Below are 19,444 nucleotides of genomic sequence, written 5' to 3'. Positions count from 1 at the left end.
AAAAACCACTTTGTAATCGAAACAACATGTGAAACAAGCATAACATCCTTCACCCCCTCCAAAGCACACACAGATCTCGCGAGAGAACAGAAGACGTGCGGGAGCGTAGAAGCAACTGACGGAGATGCAACTATAGAGTCACAAGTTGTCTCAATACTTTCTGTGCTTCTGGTCTAGTTTTGCCACTCAGACTTCCAGTTCGAGTTATATCAGTCCTGTTTTCCTCACAAAGATTCCACGCCGTACTTATGGGCAACACTAGCAAAAGGGAGGGCCCCCAGTTTTTACCACAGCAATAACCACGGGAGAACATATTTCATATTGCACGTTACTCTACAATTTTCTCTGGCTATCTCTATGGTTAAGGGTGACCCGAGTTGGTGCCGTGACGCCGCTCCCCTTGCGCAACCCCGGACGGAGGCACACCCGGAGACGCAGCTCCGCCCTTCCCTTCCCCGGCTTCTTCCCGCAACAACTCGAGCCCGCCCCGCCCTAAACCTCTGAGTGACGTCTCCGGAGAATCAATGAGCCTCCAGGTACGAACGGAGGCCCCGCCTCCGAAGCGCTGAGTGGCGCCGCGCTCGACCAATGGCGCCGTAGACAGGCGGGAGCGTCACGTCGGGTTGGGTTAGAGCTGCGCCTGTCAGTGCGGGCGGCGGGATGGCGGCGCTTTATGCTTGCACCAAGTGCCACCAGCGCTTCCCGTTCGAGGCGCTCAGCCAGGGACAGCAGCTCTGCAAGGTCAGGGCCAGGAACGGGCGGGGGCTGAGGGGGCGCGGGCGCCGTGGCGGTTAGGAGCGCGAGCTGTGAGCCGGAATCCCACCCGCCGACCCTTCTCTTCCTCTCCCGTCGGAGCTCAGCTTAGCCGCCTCCTTGGGTGACCTTAGCCAGAACAGCTTCGCTCGGCCTCTAACCTTCTGTCTCTCTCTCTGCCTCCTCCCCCCTGACCCTCCAGTTCATGCTGGAATCAAAACAACACCGGCCTACCTCACAGGGTGCTTGTTGTTGTTGTGGCCGAGGCGTGCTGTAATCGAAGGGCAGCATTACCCGGCATCCCCCCCCCTTTCCCTCCCTCCCACTGGCCTCCACTCCATATTGGAATCAACTGGCCTGCCTCACAGGGTTGCTGTCATCATCCCTGGCAAGCAGGGCTGAGTCACGACGTATTCAAAGATCTTTGAACGCTGGGTGAAGGGAATAAGAGAAATCCTGATATAAATCAGGATGCCTTTATATCCCTTGCAACTTTCTGCACAGGAGGTGTAGGTGCCTCTGGATATCCATGCAGTAGCTGTGTGAGGTAGGCTAGGTTTTTGAGTATGGCCCAAGACTGTTCAGGGATCTTTGGGGTGAGTGGTGGGAATTCAAAGTCACGTCTCTGCGGTCCAGTTTCATATAGCTATTATACCACCACTCCGACTCTCTGGGACTGGTTTCTTCTTCTTCTTCAAGAAGTGCTTTGAGAAGACAATAGAAGGGGAAAGGAATGAAGCCAAGACTTCAGTTATGTGCTCTTACCTGAGAGAAAGCCCCACTTGAATGTAGTGGACCCTATTTCTGAGTAAACATGGGTAGGATTGGCCTATAGATTGTAGTAGGTGTTGTTGCTTAGGGAGGTGGTTTGGCAACTGGGTAGGAAGGCGCTTCTTGGGTTTGTGAATGTACCCACAAATCCCACTTAACATAGCGTTAGTTATTTCCTGCATACATCCTTTGTGAAGTCAGAGTGTATTTGTTTATTCCTATTATTTGTATGCTTGTGCCTCGTGTGTTAGCTTCTAATTGGGGTTCATTAAGAAAGATGTGGCCTATGGCAGTATGTAGTTAGCATGTTTCGTAAGTTATTTTTCAGCCAAAAAGCTCCCAGGCAATTTCACAATAAAATCAATATAATCATAAAAGAAATACATTAAAGACCATATAACAGGACAAATGAGTCATATAATAAGATCAGGAATAAAGATGTTGGTGTCTCATCCTAGGCAATATTATTATTAGCTATTAGTTACCCGATTTGTATAACACCCTTCATTCAAAGATCTCAGGGCGGTTCACAACATAAAAAGAAAGAAAACCACAATAAGTTATTGTTTTTATTAAATTGTTGTTTTATTAACTTGTTAAGTCATCTAAAAAGGGCATTCCTTAGGCAACTTACAATCAAGTTTAAAAACAATTGGGTTTAAATGTACTGAAAGTAATTACTGACATCTTGCTCTTGTTTTTGTTTTGCACTCTTGCTTATAGTTAAACGCTGCTACTTATCTAATGTGGTATCTAACTACTGTTCCTTTGCTGCAGTATGACTCTTCAGTGACTGATTACAATCAAGGGCAACAGTGAAGGAGACATGATTTCCTTTATGAATCCCTATTAACATTTGTTGTTGTTTAGTCGTTTAGTCGTGTCCGACTCTTCGTGACCCCATGGACCAGAGCACGCCAGGCACTCCTGTCTCCCACTGCCTCCCGCAGTTTGGTCAGACTCATGTTTGTAGCTTCGAGAACACTGTCCAACCATCTCGTCCCCTGTCGTCCCCTTCTCCTTGTGCCCTCCATCTTTCCCAGCATCAGGGTCATTTCCAGGGAGTCTTCTCTTCTCATGAGGTGGCCAAAGTATTGGAGCCTCAGCTTCACGATCTGTGCTTCCAGTGAGCACTCAGGGCTGATTTCCTTAAGAATGGATACATTTGATCTTCTTGCAGTCCATGGGACTCTCAAGAGTCTCCTCCAGCACCATAATTCAAAAGCATCAATTCTTCGGCAATCAGCCTTCTTTATGGTCCAGCTCTCACTTCCATACATCACTACTGGGAAAACCATAACTTTTACTATACGGACCTTTGTTGGTAAGGTGATGTCTCTACTTTTTAAGATGTTGTCTAGATTTGCCATCGCCTTTCTCCCAAGGAGCAGGCGTCTTTTGATTTTGTGACTGCTGTCACCATCTGCAGTGATCATGGAGCCCAAGAAAGTAAAATCTCTCACTGCCTCCATTTCTTCCCCTTCTATTTGCCAGGAGGTGATGGGACCAGTGGCCATGATCTTTGTTTTTTTGATGTTGAGCTTCAGACCATATTTTGCACTCTCCTCTTTCACCCTCATTAAAAGGTTCTTTAATTCCTCCTCACTTTCTGCCATCAAGGTTGTGTCATCTGCATATCTGAGGTTGTTGATATTTCTTCCGGCGATCTTAATTCCGGCTTGGGATTCATCCAGCCCAGCCTTTCGCATGATGAATTCTACATATAAGTTAAATAAGCAGGGGGACAATATACAGCCTTGCCGTACTCCTTTCCCAATCTTGAACCAATCAGTTGTTCCATATCCAGTTCTAACTGTAGCTTCTTGTCCCACATAGAGATTTCTCAGAAGACAGATGAGGTGATCAGGCACTCCCATTTCTTTAAGAACTTGCCATAGTTTGTTGTGGTCGACACAGTCAAAGGCTTTTGCATAGTCAATGAAGCAGAAGTAGATGTCTTTCTGGAACTCTCTAGCTTTCTCCATAATCCAGCGCATGTTTTTAATTTGGTCTCTGGTTCCTCTGCCCCTTCTAAATCCAGCTTGCACTTCTGGGAGTTCTCAGTCCACATACTGCTTAAGCCTGCCTTGTAGAATTTTAAGCATAACCTTGCTAGCGTGTGAAATGAGTGCAATTGTACGGTAGTTGGAGCATTCTTTGGCACTTCCCTTCTTTGGGATAACATACTCATTGCTAAAGAGACACTATGTTGTTTTTCTTAGAAGAATTGCAGTTTTCTGTGCCACTAGCAAAATATGCAGATGAACTCTGGAGATGATAACTTTGTAAGATGACCCTGCCTGTTGCACTGGCCATCTTCTCTAGTTGGATGCTGTGTAAAGCAGTAGCCCTGTCTAATTGCTTCCTGGGCCAGAATACAAAAATCTGTTGTCTGATAGTTTGCCACTTTGAGTCACCACTCTAGTACCTGCCTTCATATTTATCACGGTGGGATTTCTCTCTTCACCATTCCTTGTCAGTATCACACTCCTTAAGTTTACGGGATGATACACTAGTGACAACCCAAACGCCTTTTGTATGTTTTTGCCTTTCAGTTCAATTCCCTAGTTGTTTATAACTAGATGTTTATAACTTTCAAAAATCTTTCTCTTTCAGGAGTGTCGGATTGCACACCCCATTGTTAAATGTACTTATTGCAGAACTGAATTCCAGCAAGAGAGGTAAATACTTGCTCAGCCTTTTTACACTGGATTGTCTGGGTGGGTGGGGGAAAATGGAACTGCTTTCTTTGTGATATCTTCAATTGTGGCTTTTCATTGTTTGATTCCAAAACAAAGGCCGCCTGTTCTGGTGCCTTCAGCATTTGTTGACTCTCCAACACACTTGAGCTATTGTTTTAAGCATAAGAGTGGTGCTTTGCCAGGTTGAATCAGTCAGGGAGTCTGACTTTCAATCCAATAGCGAAAAATACTCAGCATTATTTTGCTAACTAATTCACACATCAGTTCAGAAGTGAACTCTATCAGAGACTGTTTCCAAGGATTGGAAGGCTTGGGATTGCAAGCTTGGACCATAGAAACATAGGAAGATGCCTTGTGCTGAGTCAGACCATTGGTCCACATAGCCCAGTATTGTCTGCTCTGACTGGCAGCAGCTGCCCAGGATTTTAGACATGGTTCTCTCCCATGTCCTTTTTGGAGATGCCAGGGATTTAATTTAGGACCTTTTTAATGCAAAGTAGAATTGCTATGTAGAATACAATTTGAAATAGCTTTGCGCAACTCCAATTGAGTTGAACACTCATGAGCAACCCCTACTGTTTTAAACAGGAGACAGCAAATCATTCTGTCTTTCTGCATTTTTATATATTGTGCATTTTTTATTTCTTAAATTAAAATATTATAGAATTGGATCCAGAACTTAATAGTTACAAATTGACCATATCAGGTAAGGCACAAATGGTATATAATTCAAAAAGTGACAAAGTTACTTCTTTTTGCATTATAATCTATAAATGCAAATCACGCTACATCATGTTTTCCTATCTTAATTTAATCTTTTTGTTGTTTTGCTAGCAAAACCAACACAATATGCAAGAAGTGTGCACAGAACGTGAAACTTTATGGGACGGTATGTTTCAGTCTTCTTTCCTTACGCACTGGAAGTTTATCTTAATTCATATAGTATAGTGAAAAGGTGGGAAATCTATTCTTGCCAGTGGGCCGGATCCTTATCTTCCCACCCTGAGGACCAAATTTGACAGGCAGGTGTAGCCATCTACCTGTGTGTCAATCACCTGACATCATAGTCACATTGGGTAGCATTGCGCTTTGCAGCCCTGAATGTCAGCTAAACTGAGCAGGATCTAACTCCTGCTTGTCAGCTGATGAGGGGATTGCATCCTGCTGCTATGGCCAGGGGAACTGGTGTGGCAGCCAATGCAAAATCAAACTCTATCCATCAGGTGACATCATCCTGCACTGCAATGACATCATCTAACTGGGTTTGGTGTTTTTTTTATTAAAAAAAATGAATTCGGGAGAATTTGACTCCCTAGTGTGACAAGATTGACATGCAGGCTGGAAATTCTCCATTCCTGCTATGGTGGTTTAAAAGCAGAGGTGGGTGGAACTCTGGCCAGTTTCCAGTGGACCAGCAAGTGGAAGAAAAGGTCACAGCAAGCTTAGGGTAGTTAAATGTATGTAGTGTGTTTTTGGAAACTCATCATGCTTAGTTGAGAGAAAGCAGGGAGGCAACATTGAGAACACTGGAGCAAGTCTTGGCGATTGCATATATAATTAAAGTGCATCATTAATCTCTTTACAATTTTCTGGTTTTTTACAGCCTAAACCATGCCAGTATTGCAATATAATTGCTGCATTTATTGGTAACAAGTGCCAGCGTTGTACAAACTCCGAGAAGAAGTACGGACCACCACATTCGTGTGAGCAGTGTAAGCAGCAGTGTGCCTTTGACAGGAAAGATGACAGGAAAAAAGTGAGTGCCTATATACATTCAGCATGGAAAGTGAAGAAGCTGTGGGTAGATTCTGAGCACCAAAAGGCCATTTAACACATGACACCTTTAAAAGTATGTCCTACAGATTCTCCAGCTTTGCAGGGGGTTGGACTAGATAACCCTTGCGCCCCTTCCAACTCTTAAGATTTTATGATTCTGTGTGCTCATCAGATTGCTCCCTACTGAGTCATCATTATGATTTTGGTACAGTGGTGCCTCGCAAGACGAAAAGAATCCGTTCCGCGTCTCTTCGTCTTGCGGTTTTTTCGTCTTGCGAAGCAAGCGGATTAGCGGATTAGCGCTACTAGCGGCTTTGCGGGCTTAGCAGATCAGCTGTTAAGCGGCTTAGCGGATCAGCTAATAAGCGGCTTAGCGGCTTGGGAAAAAGGGGGGGGAACCCACAGGAACTCGCAAGACATTTTTGTCTTGCGAAGCAAGCCCATAGGAAATTTGTTTTGCGAAGCACCTCCAAAACGGAAAACCCTTTCGTCTAGCGGGTTTTCCGTCTTGCGAGGCATTCGTCTTGCGGGGCACCACTGTATTGTTATTATTTTGACCATGCCAGGAGGTGGGGTAAGCTTCGAAACCAACTACTGAACATTAAGTCCCTCGCAATAGGGACTGAGGGACCTCCTCCTCATTGGCTCACTGCATTTCCTTGAAGTTTTTCTGCCTGTTGCAGGTGCCCACTGCCCTGATGTCTCCTTTGCTCAGTGAGACATGGATTCCACATGGGTTCCTGGCCAACATCTTGAGATCTGGCCGGGCATCCAGCATGAGAAGGAATAAAACTTAAATTCACTGGTTTTAGAGGAAAGATTGCTGTGTGAATTGGCTTGTATCTTTCCCACCAGTAATACATGGTGCCTTCCAGATGTCAGATACCAGCTCCTGTCAGTCCCAGCCAACATGGCCAGTTCCCAGAAAAACCGGGAGTGGTAGTCCAGTAATATCTAGAAGGCACCACATTGGCTACCCTTAAGTTTAAACGGTCATGACTATTTTGTTTCTAAATATGGTCTGTTTCAGAAGAGCTGCTTCTCAGTTCCATTTTGGCTGTTGTGCTTTTCCTTTTGTCTAGGAGAGTGTGTGATAACATCCTGCCTGTTTTGTCCCTTTTCTCATCTTCCTAGGTGGATGGGAAGCTACTCTGCTGGCTTTGCACACTCTCCTATAAAAGAGTCTTGCAGAAGACCAAAGAGCAACGTAAGCACTTGAGCACCTCTTCCCGGACAAGCCTGCCAGAAAACGAACAGTATAGCCGACTCAGTGGTGGCACCCACTACAACAGGTAATGCACTATCAGTGTAGCTCCCTCGGCAGCTTCACACTCTGTGTGCACTCCTGTGGCATATGGAGGCATATGCAGCAGAAAAGCAGGCTTGCTTTTTCTGGCCAAAGGATTGTGGCCATCCTACAGACCTTCAGTGGCCTTTTGAACTCTGAGATAGGATGTATACAAACATGCATGGAAACATGCAGGGGTTCTATGAGAAGGCATGGAACATTGAAAGCTGCCATTGGTCTATCTAGCTCCATATGGTCCACACTGATTGGCAGCAGCTCTCCAGGGTTTCAGGCAGCAGTTTCTGAAGATGGCAAAACTGCCTTCTGCTGCAAAGTGAAGAAAAAAAAACTGGTTTCCCTGAACTCTGTCTGGGGGGAGAGGATGACACAAAATGTGTCTAATGCACTTCCATGGTGGGCTGCCTGCTAAAACTGTATGTTTGAATGCTTCCGTAGGGTAAACCAATATGTTCTTGAATATTAGGATATGCTCCTCAAATCATTTATTAAGGGAGCTCTCAATAGCAGGCTGTTACTTTATGGTAAATAAGAAGTATTTGTCTTTTGGCGTGGTTTGCTTTTTCAGAGGACCAAAGTATGCACTAACACATATTGCAGTCCTCTTGCTTTAAAAACAATAATAAACCCAAGCCACCTTTCGGTTTATTTGGGATTTAGAGCAGGGAGGTGATTAGGAGAGAAAGAGCACTTGCCTGTCTATTTAAAAATTATTTTGACATTTAAGCAGGCATGGCCGACGTTTCTTCCCAGCTGTGAGGACTGGAAAATTGCTGCTTTGCTCTGTATTTCTGTACAAGTTGAGGAGCCTGTGCAGCAACTGGGAAGGTGGAAATCTGTAGTGGCTTTGTAATGCACTGCTGCTGTTTAAAGTTTATTTTTTGATGAATTCTGCACCCAGTGCCACATGGGATCACAACATACACATTGCCCTGCTTAAATGTGTCTTGGAAACTGCTTGGCAAGGAAGTGTGTGAGTCAGGATAGTGTATTGGATACGATCAGGGTGATCTAGGTTTGAATCATTACTCTGCCTTGAGGTTCATTTGGTGATACTGGCCTTCTTTCTCTTACACACACACACACAAACACCATATGTTACCTCACTGGGTTGTTGGGAGGATAACAAGTGTTGCAGTTTTTTCTACTTTAGTCAGCAAATCCACAGCTTTGGCACATAACTAGTATTAAAATGTGTAGCCACTGAGTATGGTCAGGGTGCCCCCCCTCTTTTTTTTTAACAGGTGCATTAAAGGTCATCTCATGTTTACTTCTGTTTAAGAAACCCTGCTGCTTTATCCACAAAGAGTTCTTTTTTTCAAGGAGCATACTGCAATTATAGAAAACAACCAGAAAACTGACTTGGAATTGCCAAACTTCTTAGCGGTGTGTTTTGTTGCTTTGTTTCCTTTTGCAGCCAGAAAACATTATCTACATCTTCTATTCAGAATGAAATCCCAAAGAAAAAGCCCAAGTTTGATGCCATATCAGCCAATGGAGACAGGTGAGCATCTTAAAATTTGGAAGTGCGGGTGGGCGGTCTGATCTGTTTTTAGATTTAAAAGAAAAAGAATTAGAAAACTTTTCAGCGCTTAGAGACTTAAATGGTGAAGCTTCTCTTCTGGAGCTGCAGGGCTCTTGTGGACCAACTTTATCATTATGGGGAAAACGTTTGGTGATAGGTTGCATTTCTTTTGCATAGTTATATGTGTAGTTTTGGGATTCCAGACTATGCTGTTAAATTAGGCAGTGCAGAATAGAAATATATTAGAGAAAAGAAAGCTACTGTCAAGCAAGATCATACTTTTAAAAAGAGACCCACTTTACCCCCTTCCTTTGTTTTGGGAGAAGGAAAGCCTCTGCCAATCTCTGAAGTCTGTAGCTTCTGTTCTGTGACTGCTGTGTGCAAAAAAAATGTGTTGGTTTTCCCCCCTTCCCCAGCAAGTGACATGGTAGGGTAGGTTAGGGTTTCCCTGACACTTAAAATCTGGAAAGAATGAGGAGGGGGCGGGTGTAGTTAGCATTGACGCTCTTGATGTGCATATTTTCATTCCTCCCTTTCCTCTCTAATTCTCAGCGTTCCTTCCTCTCCCGAGATGCTTTGCCCCCCTATCCAGAGTGCCCCGTCCGTGTTGGTGCAGTGGGCTGCTTCCCAACAGAGTCTCGGTGCCCATGATTGTCCTGTTTCTCAAGGCACTGACATCCTGAAGTGAGATCACCTATCATTTTCTCCCCCACCCGTTTCCTCCCCAACCCTGGGAATTGTCTCATTTTATGGAAGCAATCCATGCTCTTGGATTTCCTCCTAAAGCATATCATTCCAGGAGCGTGGGCCAGACTGTAGGTCAGGACCTCTAAGTGTGTGGGTAATTTGTTGGCAATTGCTTTATTAACCATCGCTTGAAAGTCTGGTCAAGTTCCATGTTACAACTCTCCTGTCACTCTCTCATTGTCTGTGATGGCTGCATTTAGAAATATCAAGGCATGAAAACCATGTGCGGAGCCAATATTGTTCTATACACTAATATCGAACTCCTTATTCTAGTGTGCGTTCTCATAGAGCCAAGGGGACATTATCCACACACAAGAGGAAGATACTGGCAGGATTTTTTTTTATGTATTTATAGAATTTATATCCTGCCCTCTTCCTCCCAAAGTTGCCCAGGGTGGCAAACAGGTGGTAAAACAATAAAAACATCTCCAGTGTGGATGCAGACGGGGAAAGGTCTCCACTTAAAACGCTTGTTGAAAACACACTACATAACAAGAAGTTCTTCAGTAGGCCCTGAACAGACAAACCGAGTGGGTGCCTGCCTAATATTTAAGGGGAAGGAATTCCAAAAAGGAGGTGCCATAACGCTAACGGACCAATTCCTGTATTGTGAGGAAATAGACCTCCTGACAAGATTATATCCGCAGGAGGCCCTCGCCAAGAGAACTCAGTAATCAATTGGATTAATAAAGAGAATCCTGAACCCAAGCTATGTAGGGCTTTATTCATCAAAACAAGCACCTTGAACTTAGCCCAGTAGCTAATTGGCAGCAAGTGCAAGTCTTTCAAGAGTGAGGTGATGTGTTGGCCATGTCCTGCCCCAGTGAACAGTTGAGCAGCCACATTTTGCACCAGGTGGAGCTTCCGGATCAGCCTTAAGGGCGGCTCCACATAGAGAACATTGCAGTAATTCATCCTGGAGGTTACTTGAGAGAACCCCAATGCTTGCAAAAGTACAAAAAGCTACCAACAGCCTTTAGTGAAATCTGACAAAAGGAGGGAAGTGTAAAATTTATCAGATCTGCCTGGGAATTCAGTTAAAATAGTTAAAATATATAAGGAGCAGATGTCCTTATAATATGAGTAATACATGCTCAATGGTTTCAATGCTTGATTGACAAAAGCAAGACACATTGCTTATAAGGAATGTATGAGGATCTCCTTTCCAATAGAGTAGATGGTAAGGTGTTAAAGCCAGCTATGGTATTTAGAAATTTCAAAAGTACCGTAATCACTTGTCTAATGTGCCATCAAATCTAACGCACACCTTAATTTTCACAACGTAATTTGGCCAAAAAAGATGAGCATTGGATTATAATACAATATAAAGATAATCAGCTGGAATGAAGTTTTTGCTACAGTTTCCTGCTGCTGAGTAGCATGCATTTTGAACTTTATCCTTTTGGAGAGCTACATCCCAGCTTTGTTGTTTAATCATATCTGTAGCTCCCAAGGTCAGAGCTGAGGGGCTGACACACACAGCTATTGCACTCTCACCTCCTTGCGTGTCCTCTCCTCTCCATCCATAAGACAAGATACTGTATGACTGAATCTATATCAAGTTTCAGTGATTAGAGCAGTAAGAATCAAGGCTTGTATATGTATGCTTGATTTAATTCTTATTGCTCTAATAATCACTCTATAGTCTGTACACCTAAACCTACTAGACCATGGCATACATGTTATGATTTCTAAACAACTATCTAAGGAAGAGAGTGCAGTTTTTTAGCACAGACCTGCAATTTCTCCTCATTGCCATGGGAGGGCAGGCAGAAACCAGCATAAAGAAATCACAGGTTTATTGTGATCCATAAGAATTGGGATTTGTGAGCAACCTGGCTGGAATTAGTCTTTCAGCCGGGTCTGTTAGGCTCTTGTCACCTGCTATATTCTGGATGGTGTAGCAGGAAACTTTGCAAAAACTGCACAGCAGCACCCAGAGCCTCTGGCCCTCTTGAAATTGCTGGACCAGGGGCCAAGGCTGATTCGGTTCAGCAACATCTGAAGGGCCAAAGGTTCCCCACACTTTATCTAGAGGCTCCCAGGTTCCACAGCTCCCATTTCTCATTTCACAGCAAACTTGCACTGTTTGCAACCCGCCAAGCTTATGGCAGCCTGTTAGTATACCTCCTGTTTTTGCTGCCTGCCTGGGACTGACAAAGGGTGGGTCGGTGAGTTGTGAAGCTGATGGACTGCATTTTGCATGGTGTGTCTCAAGCTGAAGTATAATTAGGAAGGTGGACATTTTTGGCAGTGTTGTACAGTTATGCCTGCCTCAATCAAGGCTGGTCAGTATGGAGAGGGGGAAAAACCCTGAAGTTCCAAGGGAGTCCTTGTCTGCCCTGTGATTGCTTTGCCTGACCTCCCTTCGAGGACTCTGGGTCTCAAGTTATTTGGAAATGAGCAATATTACATAAGCGCAGTCTTGTACTGAGTTGCTTGCCTGGTAACCATAGGCAAGCCAGGCATTCCATGTAGGTCAGGAATGAGGAACCTCGGGCATATGGGGTGAACGTGGCCCTGCGGGTATCTCTGTCTGGCCCTCAGGACTCTCCCCAGGCCTTCACCTGCCCAGCTTTCTACTCTTAAGGAGTGGTTTGATTCCTGGCCGAGTTGTGTACGTTGAAGACAACAAGCAGACACTTCCGCAGTCGTGGGAGTGGCTGTGGTTTGTACCTTTGTACAGCCTGGTTCACAATAATGCTTCCCCGTGTTAATGTAGGTGTGGCTCCTAGTTCAGATGGAGGGTGCTTGCTTGTGTGTAGGAGAAGTTGACTGTGAATGGACCCTTCGAGAAGAGGTGGTAGATAAAACAATGGTTTCTGAAATGGGGTATTTCTGGAAAACCTCACCCTCCCACTCTCATTTTAGCTACTTCTTTTTCTGTTCTTTGGCTTCTGTAAGGATAGTGCTGTCAACAGAGTTGAAATACTGTCTCTCTCTTTACTGCCTCCCCCAAGAACTTTCACTGTTTCATAGGGTTCCTCTTTCCATTTGTGTGGTTCTTTCTGTCTCTAGTATTAATATTTAGGTTGCATTAAATGGGTTGTTAAATCTGGACCAAGGCAGTAGTTACACCTGCTGAAATCCATGCAACTTGATAAGTAAGTTTTGATCTTAAGTGGAAATAATAAGTGTGCCTGACTTGGTCTGGATCCACCTTCTGCAGATTTAAGATAATAATAATAATAATAATAATAATAATATATTACTTATACCCCACCCATCTGACTGGGTTGCCCCAGCCACTTTGGACAGCTTCCAACACAATATTAAAAAATATAAATTTACATCAGGGGTGGCAGTGACTCTTTGCATATCCAAAATTTGCATGGGATAGTAATGCAGTCGCATTTATGGTGTGTTGTGTTCATGTTGGGTTTCAAACCTAACCTGAAAAAACAGTGATTATGTTCCTCATAGGGAACATGTTCATGCTGCTGCTGGGAATCTTGGTCTCCTTTATCTCCAAGGGCAAAGAGTGCATCTCCAAATGCACGTGGGGATATATTACTACTCTGACTAAAGTTTGATGAGGACATATCAAGGTACGTTGTTGTCTGCAAGCCATCAGTTGGCCATTCGTGTCTTCACTGCAGATTTAAAGCAGCTTGGTAGCCTGGGAACTGTAGTGCTGCAAGGGTAGATTCCCAGAATTCTTTGGGAGAAGCCAGGAGAACAGAGGTGGGGAACCTGGTGCCCTCCTGAGGTTGTTGGACTCCCAACTCCCATCAGCTCCAAACAGCAGAGCCAGTAGTCAGAGACAAGTACAGTTGCAGTCTTACAGCAACTAGAGGGCTACAGGATTCCCATCGCTGCCACATAGGTTTGTGGTATAGATATATCCTTGTTGAGGGTATTTAGAAAACCTCATGCCATATCCACCTCTTGGCTTTTGATTTTCCTTACTGTTTTATCCCTCCCTCTCTCTGCATGTGAAACAGCATTCTTTAGCATCCCACATTTTTGCCCACTGAACATTACAACATGAAGAATACCAAAGCACATGAGCTCATTTTGCACAGTGTAGAAGATCCATAGCTCAGAAATTTTCTAAGCTGCTCTTTGGTGGTGTGCTCACAGTAGTGTTTCTCACCCTGCCTTAAAGCTGCTATATTGAATATGGGAAGTCGATTGGGATGTTGAGCTTTAGGACTAGGCTGACAGCAATGCACTGAAATTCAACAAAGACAGGTCTGTACAGTGTTATGCACAGGTGCGCTAAATAATGCAGAGAAACTCCAAACAGAGAAAATTGATGCTGCACTGAAAAATTAATATGAATCCACACGGAAAAGGATAATATCATACAGCTGCAAACAAGGGGGAAGACAGAAGTTTTGGAGAACTGCTTATTAGTTCATTTTGTGCAAAGAGAGTGATATGCTCAAGAAGGTGCATAGCGTTCTTCCCTCTTCGCAGGATATACAGTGATAATTGTTTAGATGCAATTCAGATCAACCTATGCATATTTACTTGGAAGTAAGTCGCTTGGAAGTAAGTTGAATTCAATAGTGCTTACGCTCAAGGAAGCATGCATAGGATTGGAGCCATAGCCGTTGTCCCCTTTGTCGTGAAGAGTGTGGAAACACGTCAAATATTAGCTGAACCTTTGCAGTGGTAATTGACCAAAGAAGAAGGTGGATTGTCTATGTTGTCATTTTACAAGGGGGGGGGCACAAAATGTCCCTGGGACAAATTAAATATGTAGTTGGAGCAGCATGCTTTTGACAAATAGGTCAAGCATGCCACACAGACCCTCCAGATGTGTCTGAACTACAACTCCCATCATCCCTGGCCATTGGTCTGACTTGCTGGGCTGATGGAAGTAGGAGTTCAGCCACTTTTGGAGGGTCAGAGATAACCTGCATCCGATGTTGCACATATGTGTTATTTTAATTATTGTAGATCACCCTACATACATATCCTCTAAATCAGTGTTTCCAGCCTTGGGTCCCCATATGTTGTTGGCCTACAGTTCCTTTCATCCTTTACCATTGGCTGTGGTCAGCAACATCCGGTGACTCAAGGTTGGGAAGGGTTTCTCCAAATACATTTCACTGAATGATGATAACTAGATGACCGTGAGGGACTTTGCAGGCTTTCCTGTTAGCCTGTGGGACTGACCTCTCTTGTTCACGGCTTACCATCCCGTCTGAACTGGAGCGCAGGGGTGAGTAATTAATGATCTCCCCCTTACTGTCTCTTTATAGCTTTTCTCCAGACCTTGCCTTGGACTCTCCTGGCACTGACCACTTTGTCATCATAGCCCAGCTGAAAGAGGAAGTGGCTACTCTCAAGAAAATGCTGCACCAAAAAGATCAGATGATCCTGGAGAAAGAGAAGAAGGTAACCCCCCCTTTGAGCCACCTCTCAGTGAGACAATGGGGCACTTTATTGTAATCTGTTCTTAATTTTCTTCCTAAGGAAGGTGAGGAAAGCTAGAGCTGGATCTTTCATAGTATCGCTACAGATAAATAAGATTCTATAAGTCTTGAGCTAGTGTTGAAATGATTGTCACATTGCCACCTGTCATGTTTGGAGGAGGGCATTCTGTAGTTGGGGTGCCACCACATAGAAGACTCTCTCCCTGTCTGCTGCATATTGAAATTATCCTGGCAGCAGAACATGGAGAAGAGCCTCCTCTGAAGATCTCAAGACATGGCCAGGATGGTGTAAGGAGAGGTGCTCTTATGGGTGTTTGGATCCCAAGCTGAAAGATGGTTGGGCGCTGGTTGTGTTTCATGATTTTGGAAGTTAAGCCATAAGGCAGTCTTCAGGAACCTGGTGCCCTCCATATATTCTGGACTGTAACTTTCATAAACCTCAGCCAGCACAGCAACAGCTGATAGGAGTTGTAGTCCAAAACATCTGGAGGGCACCAGGTTGGCAAAGGCTTCTGTAAGAATTTTGTTGGATCTCAGCTATGTTCCTGCTTCATTTTTCAAACTAAATATATATGGAATTTAATAAAACTCTTATCACCTTGTTCCCAGGTGGCAGCCCTGCAGCTTATTTAGCATACTGGATTTCTACAAGGATATATCCCATTGTATGGCAAATATTAATTGCAAATGAATTTTAACTGCTTTGATTTCTTTTGCTTGTGTGTGTTCTGCAGATAACTGAACTGAAGGCTGATCTGCAGTACCAAGAATCCCAGATGAGGGTGAAAATGAACCAGATGGAAAAGACTCACAAGGAAGTCACAGAACAATTGCAGGTAACTTTGTTTAACTTGGTCCATTAATTAGCATTTACAGGACTGATTGGATGCTGAGAACACTGTGACCAGCTCTGCAAACCTTTGCATTGTTAGGTCGGCTAATATTCTACTCTGGATTTCTAACAATTCAATACCTTTGGCCCATTTAGTTCATTGTTGCCTGTGCTGATTGGCAGCAGCATTCCAGATTTTCAGACAGGTATCTTGCTGAGTCCTACATAAAGATACAGAGGGCTGCATCATAAGAACATAAGAAGAGTCTGCTGGCTCAAGCCAGTAGCCCATCTAGTCCAGCATCCTGTTCTCACAGTGGCCAAGCAGATGCCTGTGTCAGAACCCTGCAAGCAGGATCTGAGTTCACAAGAGCACTCTCCCCTTTTGTGGTTTCTAGCTGTGTTCAGAAGCATTCCTGCCTCCAACTGTGGAGGCAGAACATAGCCAATATGGCTAGGAGAAATCAATACCCTTATCCTCCTTGAATTCATCTAGTCCTCTTTTAAAGCTATCTAAGTTGGTGCGCCTCCTTGCTTCCTAGCTTGGCATCATTTACCGAGAAGCGGTATCCTTTACCGGGAGACAGGGGGTGCTGTGGTCTAAACCACGGAGCCCCTTGAGCTTGCCGATTACTGTGATGGGCTGAGCTCCCAGGTTCTGCCAACCAGCAGTTCAAAAGCACACAGTTCAAAAGTGCAAATAGATAAATAGGTACCGCTGCAGCGGGAAGGTAAACGGTGCTGCCATGTGCTCTGGCACTCGTCACGGTGTCCCCTTGCACCAGAAGTGGTTTAGTCATGCTGGCCACATGACCCAGAAAGCTGTCTGCAGACAAACGCTGGGTCCCTCGGCCTCCTTTGAATGGACTTAACCATACAGGCATCCTTTACCTTTACCTATCATTTATTCTGACTGGCAGCAGCTCTCCAAGGTTTCAGAAAGGGGGCGTTCCCAGCACTACCTGGAGGCAATAGGGATTGAACTTGGGACCTCCTGCATATAAAACTGAGCTCCAACCCTTTCCCAAGGTCACACTCTCAGGGGTGTGCATGTTGGATCATAATGCTTATATCCATGGTTGTGTGAATGCATCAGTGCCTTCCCCATGATGACTGGGAGAATTGCAGGATAGATTGCTTTGCATAATTTATTCAGGTTGCAGAATTGAGCTGTTCTCAGTGCAGAACTCCTCTCCCCTCCCCCCAAGTTCTTTTATTCTTTTCCAGTCCAGGATTCTGTGTAAATCGGCAGCAGTTACTCAGCCTGGGGCTACTTCCCAACCCATTCAAGTAACACATGGATCTTCTCCTTCCTCCAACAGGCCAAGAACCGAGAGCTCCTGAAACAAGCCGCAGCTTTATCCAAGGGGAAGAAAACGGAGAAGTCAGGAGCAATAACCTCCCCTTAAACACCGCCTGGGAGCTCCTCCTGCAGTAAGGCTGCAAACCCAGCTGGTTGGGTTGGAATCCTTCCAGAACCTCATTTTGATTGATGTTGCGAAGGACGTGGTGGAAGCCTCTGCGTCTGACCATTCAATAGCATGCTTGAGGTGTTGGGTTTTCCACATCTTGTTCTCCTGTCCTAGTACAGCGATGAGGGTGGCTGGGGGCACCATCCCTCCAAGCCCGCCAACAAATACTTTCAATGTCAGGGTTTTCCCATTCAGTTTTACTACCACTCCCTCGAGTCGGTAAGGGAAACAGGGCTTGGGATAGGATCCCTCCACGGACTTCTCCTGCTTTCTCTCCTCCCCTCCCCCCAAGGCATTTAACGTCCTGCCTGAGTATAGCCTTTTAAAGAACAGTACCTAACTTTGCTTACTCGTAAGAATGCTTGCGTTTTGCTCTAGTATGCAGAGCTCCTCTCAAATGTTTCCCTTACGTCTGTATAATTGGGGGATGTTAAACCAGATGAAGGTTTAATGCAGCAACTGTCTATCAGGAATTCTGGAGGCTGAAGGGCCTCTTGGAAAAAATACTGGGGACTTTAATTTGGAAGAAAGGGGGTTGATGAATTGCAATTTTGCTTATTCAGTTGTTGTTGTTGTCGTCGTCATCACTTATATGGCATTGGTTCTTTGAGAATCAGGGTTCAGTCCCTGATCAAGATTTGCCTGCTTTTTCTCCTATTCCCCCCAACCCCTTTTGCTGCAATTGGGAGGGGATGAAGGGAGCCTTTTCCTAAGATCAGTGGTTGGGTGAGGCCAGTCCCCAATAATGTGGTGGTAACTGGGTCGTAACAAGGCCCAATTCTGTAGAGTTTTGAAGAAGTTGGGTGGAGATCAGGCACCATGTTTCCAGCTAACTTGGCAGCAGAACAAAGAGGTGTGAGGGAAGAAGGTTGTGTTCGTTTTCTTTTTCAAGATGGTGGCTTTTGCAGGAGAAAGAAGCAGCTGGGAGTGCCAGCAAGGCCAAGAGACCCCTACCCCAATTAGAGGAGAGATGGGATGAACTGCAGCTGTTTGAGCCCTGCCCCTCAAGGCATCTCTTCGCAAATAGCAAGCCGTTCAAATGCAGTTGAGATCCAGGCAAGGTATTTGGCCAGGTTGCTCCTTTGTACAGAGCCCAGTCCGAAATAATGGGGGACACCTCCCCCTTTATGGACATGCACCTAACACAGCAATCTGAAGTGGTGTGAGATTAACTTTCTATAAGATAAATAGAGGGATATTTGCTGCAGATGGGCTTTTATGGATATTTTAAAATATATAAATATATGGGATGATTTTTTTTCCAGTAGCACTTTGAAAGACCTACAAGCCTTGGAACGTGGAAGAAAGAATATTGAAACGTGCACTCTGCTGTGGGTTATTTATTTTTTAGTCTTGTTTTTGCTTTGTTTAAAAGACTTTGTACATTAAGAATTCATTGCACCAGAAGGAGTTGTAGCAGCAGAAGCCTAATTTTTATATTCAAGAACATTTTTAGGAAAAAGAAATTTAAGTGGGAGTGGTTTTTAGCTTCCTCAGCCTACAGAAAATGAAGACAAGGAGAAGGATTTTTTCCTGTAAATTGTGTCTTTTTTCTTAACTGTGACACCTTGATCATGCATTTAAGTGGGTGATTTATAGTGATGCTGTTTTTCTTTCTTTCTATGTTTGTAACATTGGCAATCTTTTAAAAAAAAAGTTGCATTGATTTGTACAAAATAAATGTAAAAAAAAATGGTTTGGGGGAGAGAGGGGGATCTTTTGGTGGTTTCATGTTTCGATGTTTTGCCTATGCCTTTCTTGGTTGAGTCGGCAAAGATAAACCATTCCTCCCCTCCCCCCCACTGGCATGGGCCTGATCCAGGCGCAGGTGATCAGCATGAAGCACAAAGACCTTTTGGTGCTACTGTGGGATTTGATGTATGTAGAGGATTAAACAGTATTTTCTGTATTGAAGGTTTCTTGTTTGATATGTCTCCTTCAGTCTTGTCACATTACTGTAGCTATCGTCACTTGCTTTAAAAAAGTAGGGGGGGGGTGTTGTGACAGCTAGTCTCTCCGATTTTTTTTAATCCTATGAACATCGAGTCCTTGATCATTTTTCTTTTCCATGCAGGGAAGTTTCATGATTTAAACTGGAATAACCCAAGTGAGGAAAGGTGTGAAGTTTTCTACAAAGCGACACAAAAAATCTCAGACTCCCACTGAATTTAAG

The 19,444-nt window shown here is 44.4% G+C and overlaps 1 protein-coding gene across 2 annotated transcripts; it reads left to right on the top strand.

Annotated features, from left to right (window-relative positions):
* Positions 1-579: 579 nt before the first annotated feature.
* Positions 580-19,185, top strand: FAM76A (family with sequence similarity 76 member A). Of its 2 annotated transcripts, XM_081920813.1 has the most exons (10): positions 583-741; positions 4,141-4,205; positions 5,061-5,115; positions 5,830-5,982; positions 7,137-7,294; positions 8,726-8,812; positions 9,386-9,517; positions 14,794-14,929; positions 15,702-15,803; positions 17,122-19,185. In XM_081920813.1, the coding sequence occupies exons 1-10, from the start codon at positions 661-663 to the stop codon at positions 17,206-17,208; spliced, it is 1,056 nt and encodes a 351-aa protein (XP_081776939.1). In that variant the 5' UTR covers positions 583-660; the 3' UTR covers positions 17,209-19,185. The 2 variants fall into 2 exon arrangements, with proteins under 2 accessions (XP_081776940.1, XP_081776939.1); XM_081920814.1 differs by lacking the exon at positions 9,386-9,517 and having other exon boundaries at positions 580-741.
* Positions 19,186-19,444: the final 259 nt, after the last annotated feature.

Source organism: Podarcis melisellensis (genome assembly GCF_964234715.1).
Source record: "Podarcis melisellensis genome assembly, chromosome: 8".
Classification (NCBI taxonomy): domain Eukaryota; kingdom Metazoa; phylum Chordata; class Lepidosauria; order Squamata; family Lacertidae; genus Podarcis; species Podarcis melisellensis.
Note: the sequence above shows the minus strand (reverse complement) of the source record. Positions and strands in the feature narration are given on the sequence as shown.

Bases quoted from the DNA above. Each gene is read 5' to 3' on its own strand.
- FAM76A (XM_081920813.1), top strand. From the start codon at position 661: ATGGCGGCGCTTTATGCTTGCACCAAGTGCCACCAGCGCTTCCCGTTC. The intron at 9,518-14,793 runs GTGAGATCACCT...GTCTCTTTATAG, and splicing joins CAAGGCACTGACATCCTGAA to CTTTTCTCCAGACCTTGCCT. The intron at 15,804-17,121 runs GTAACTTTGTTT...TTCCTCCAACAG, and splicing joins AAGTCACAGAACAATTGCAG to GCCAAGAACCGAGAGCTCCT.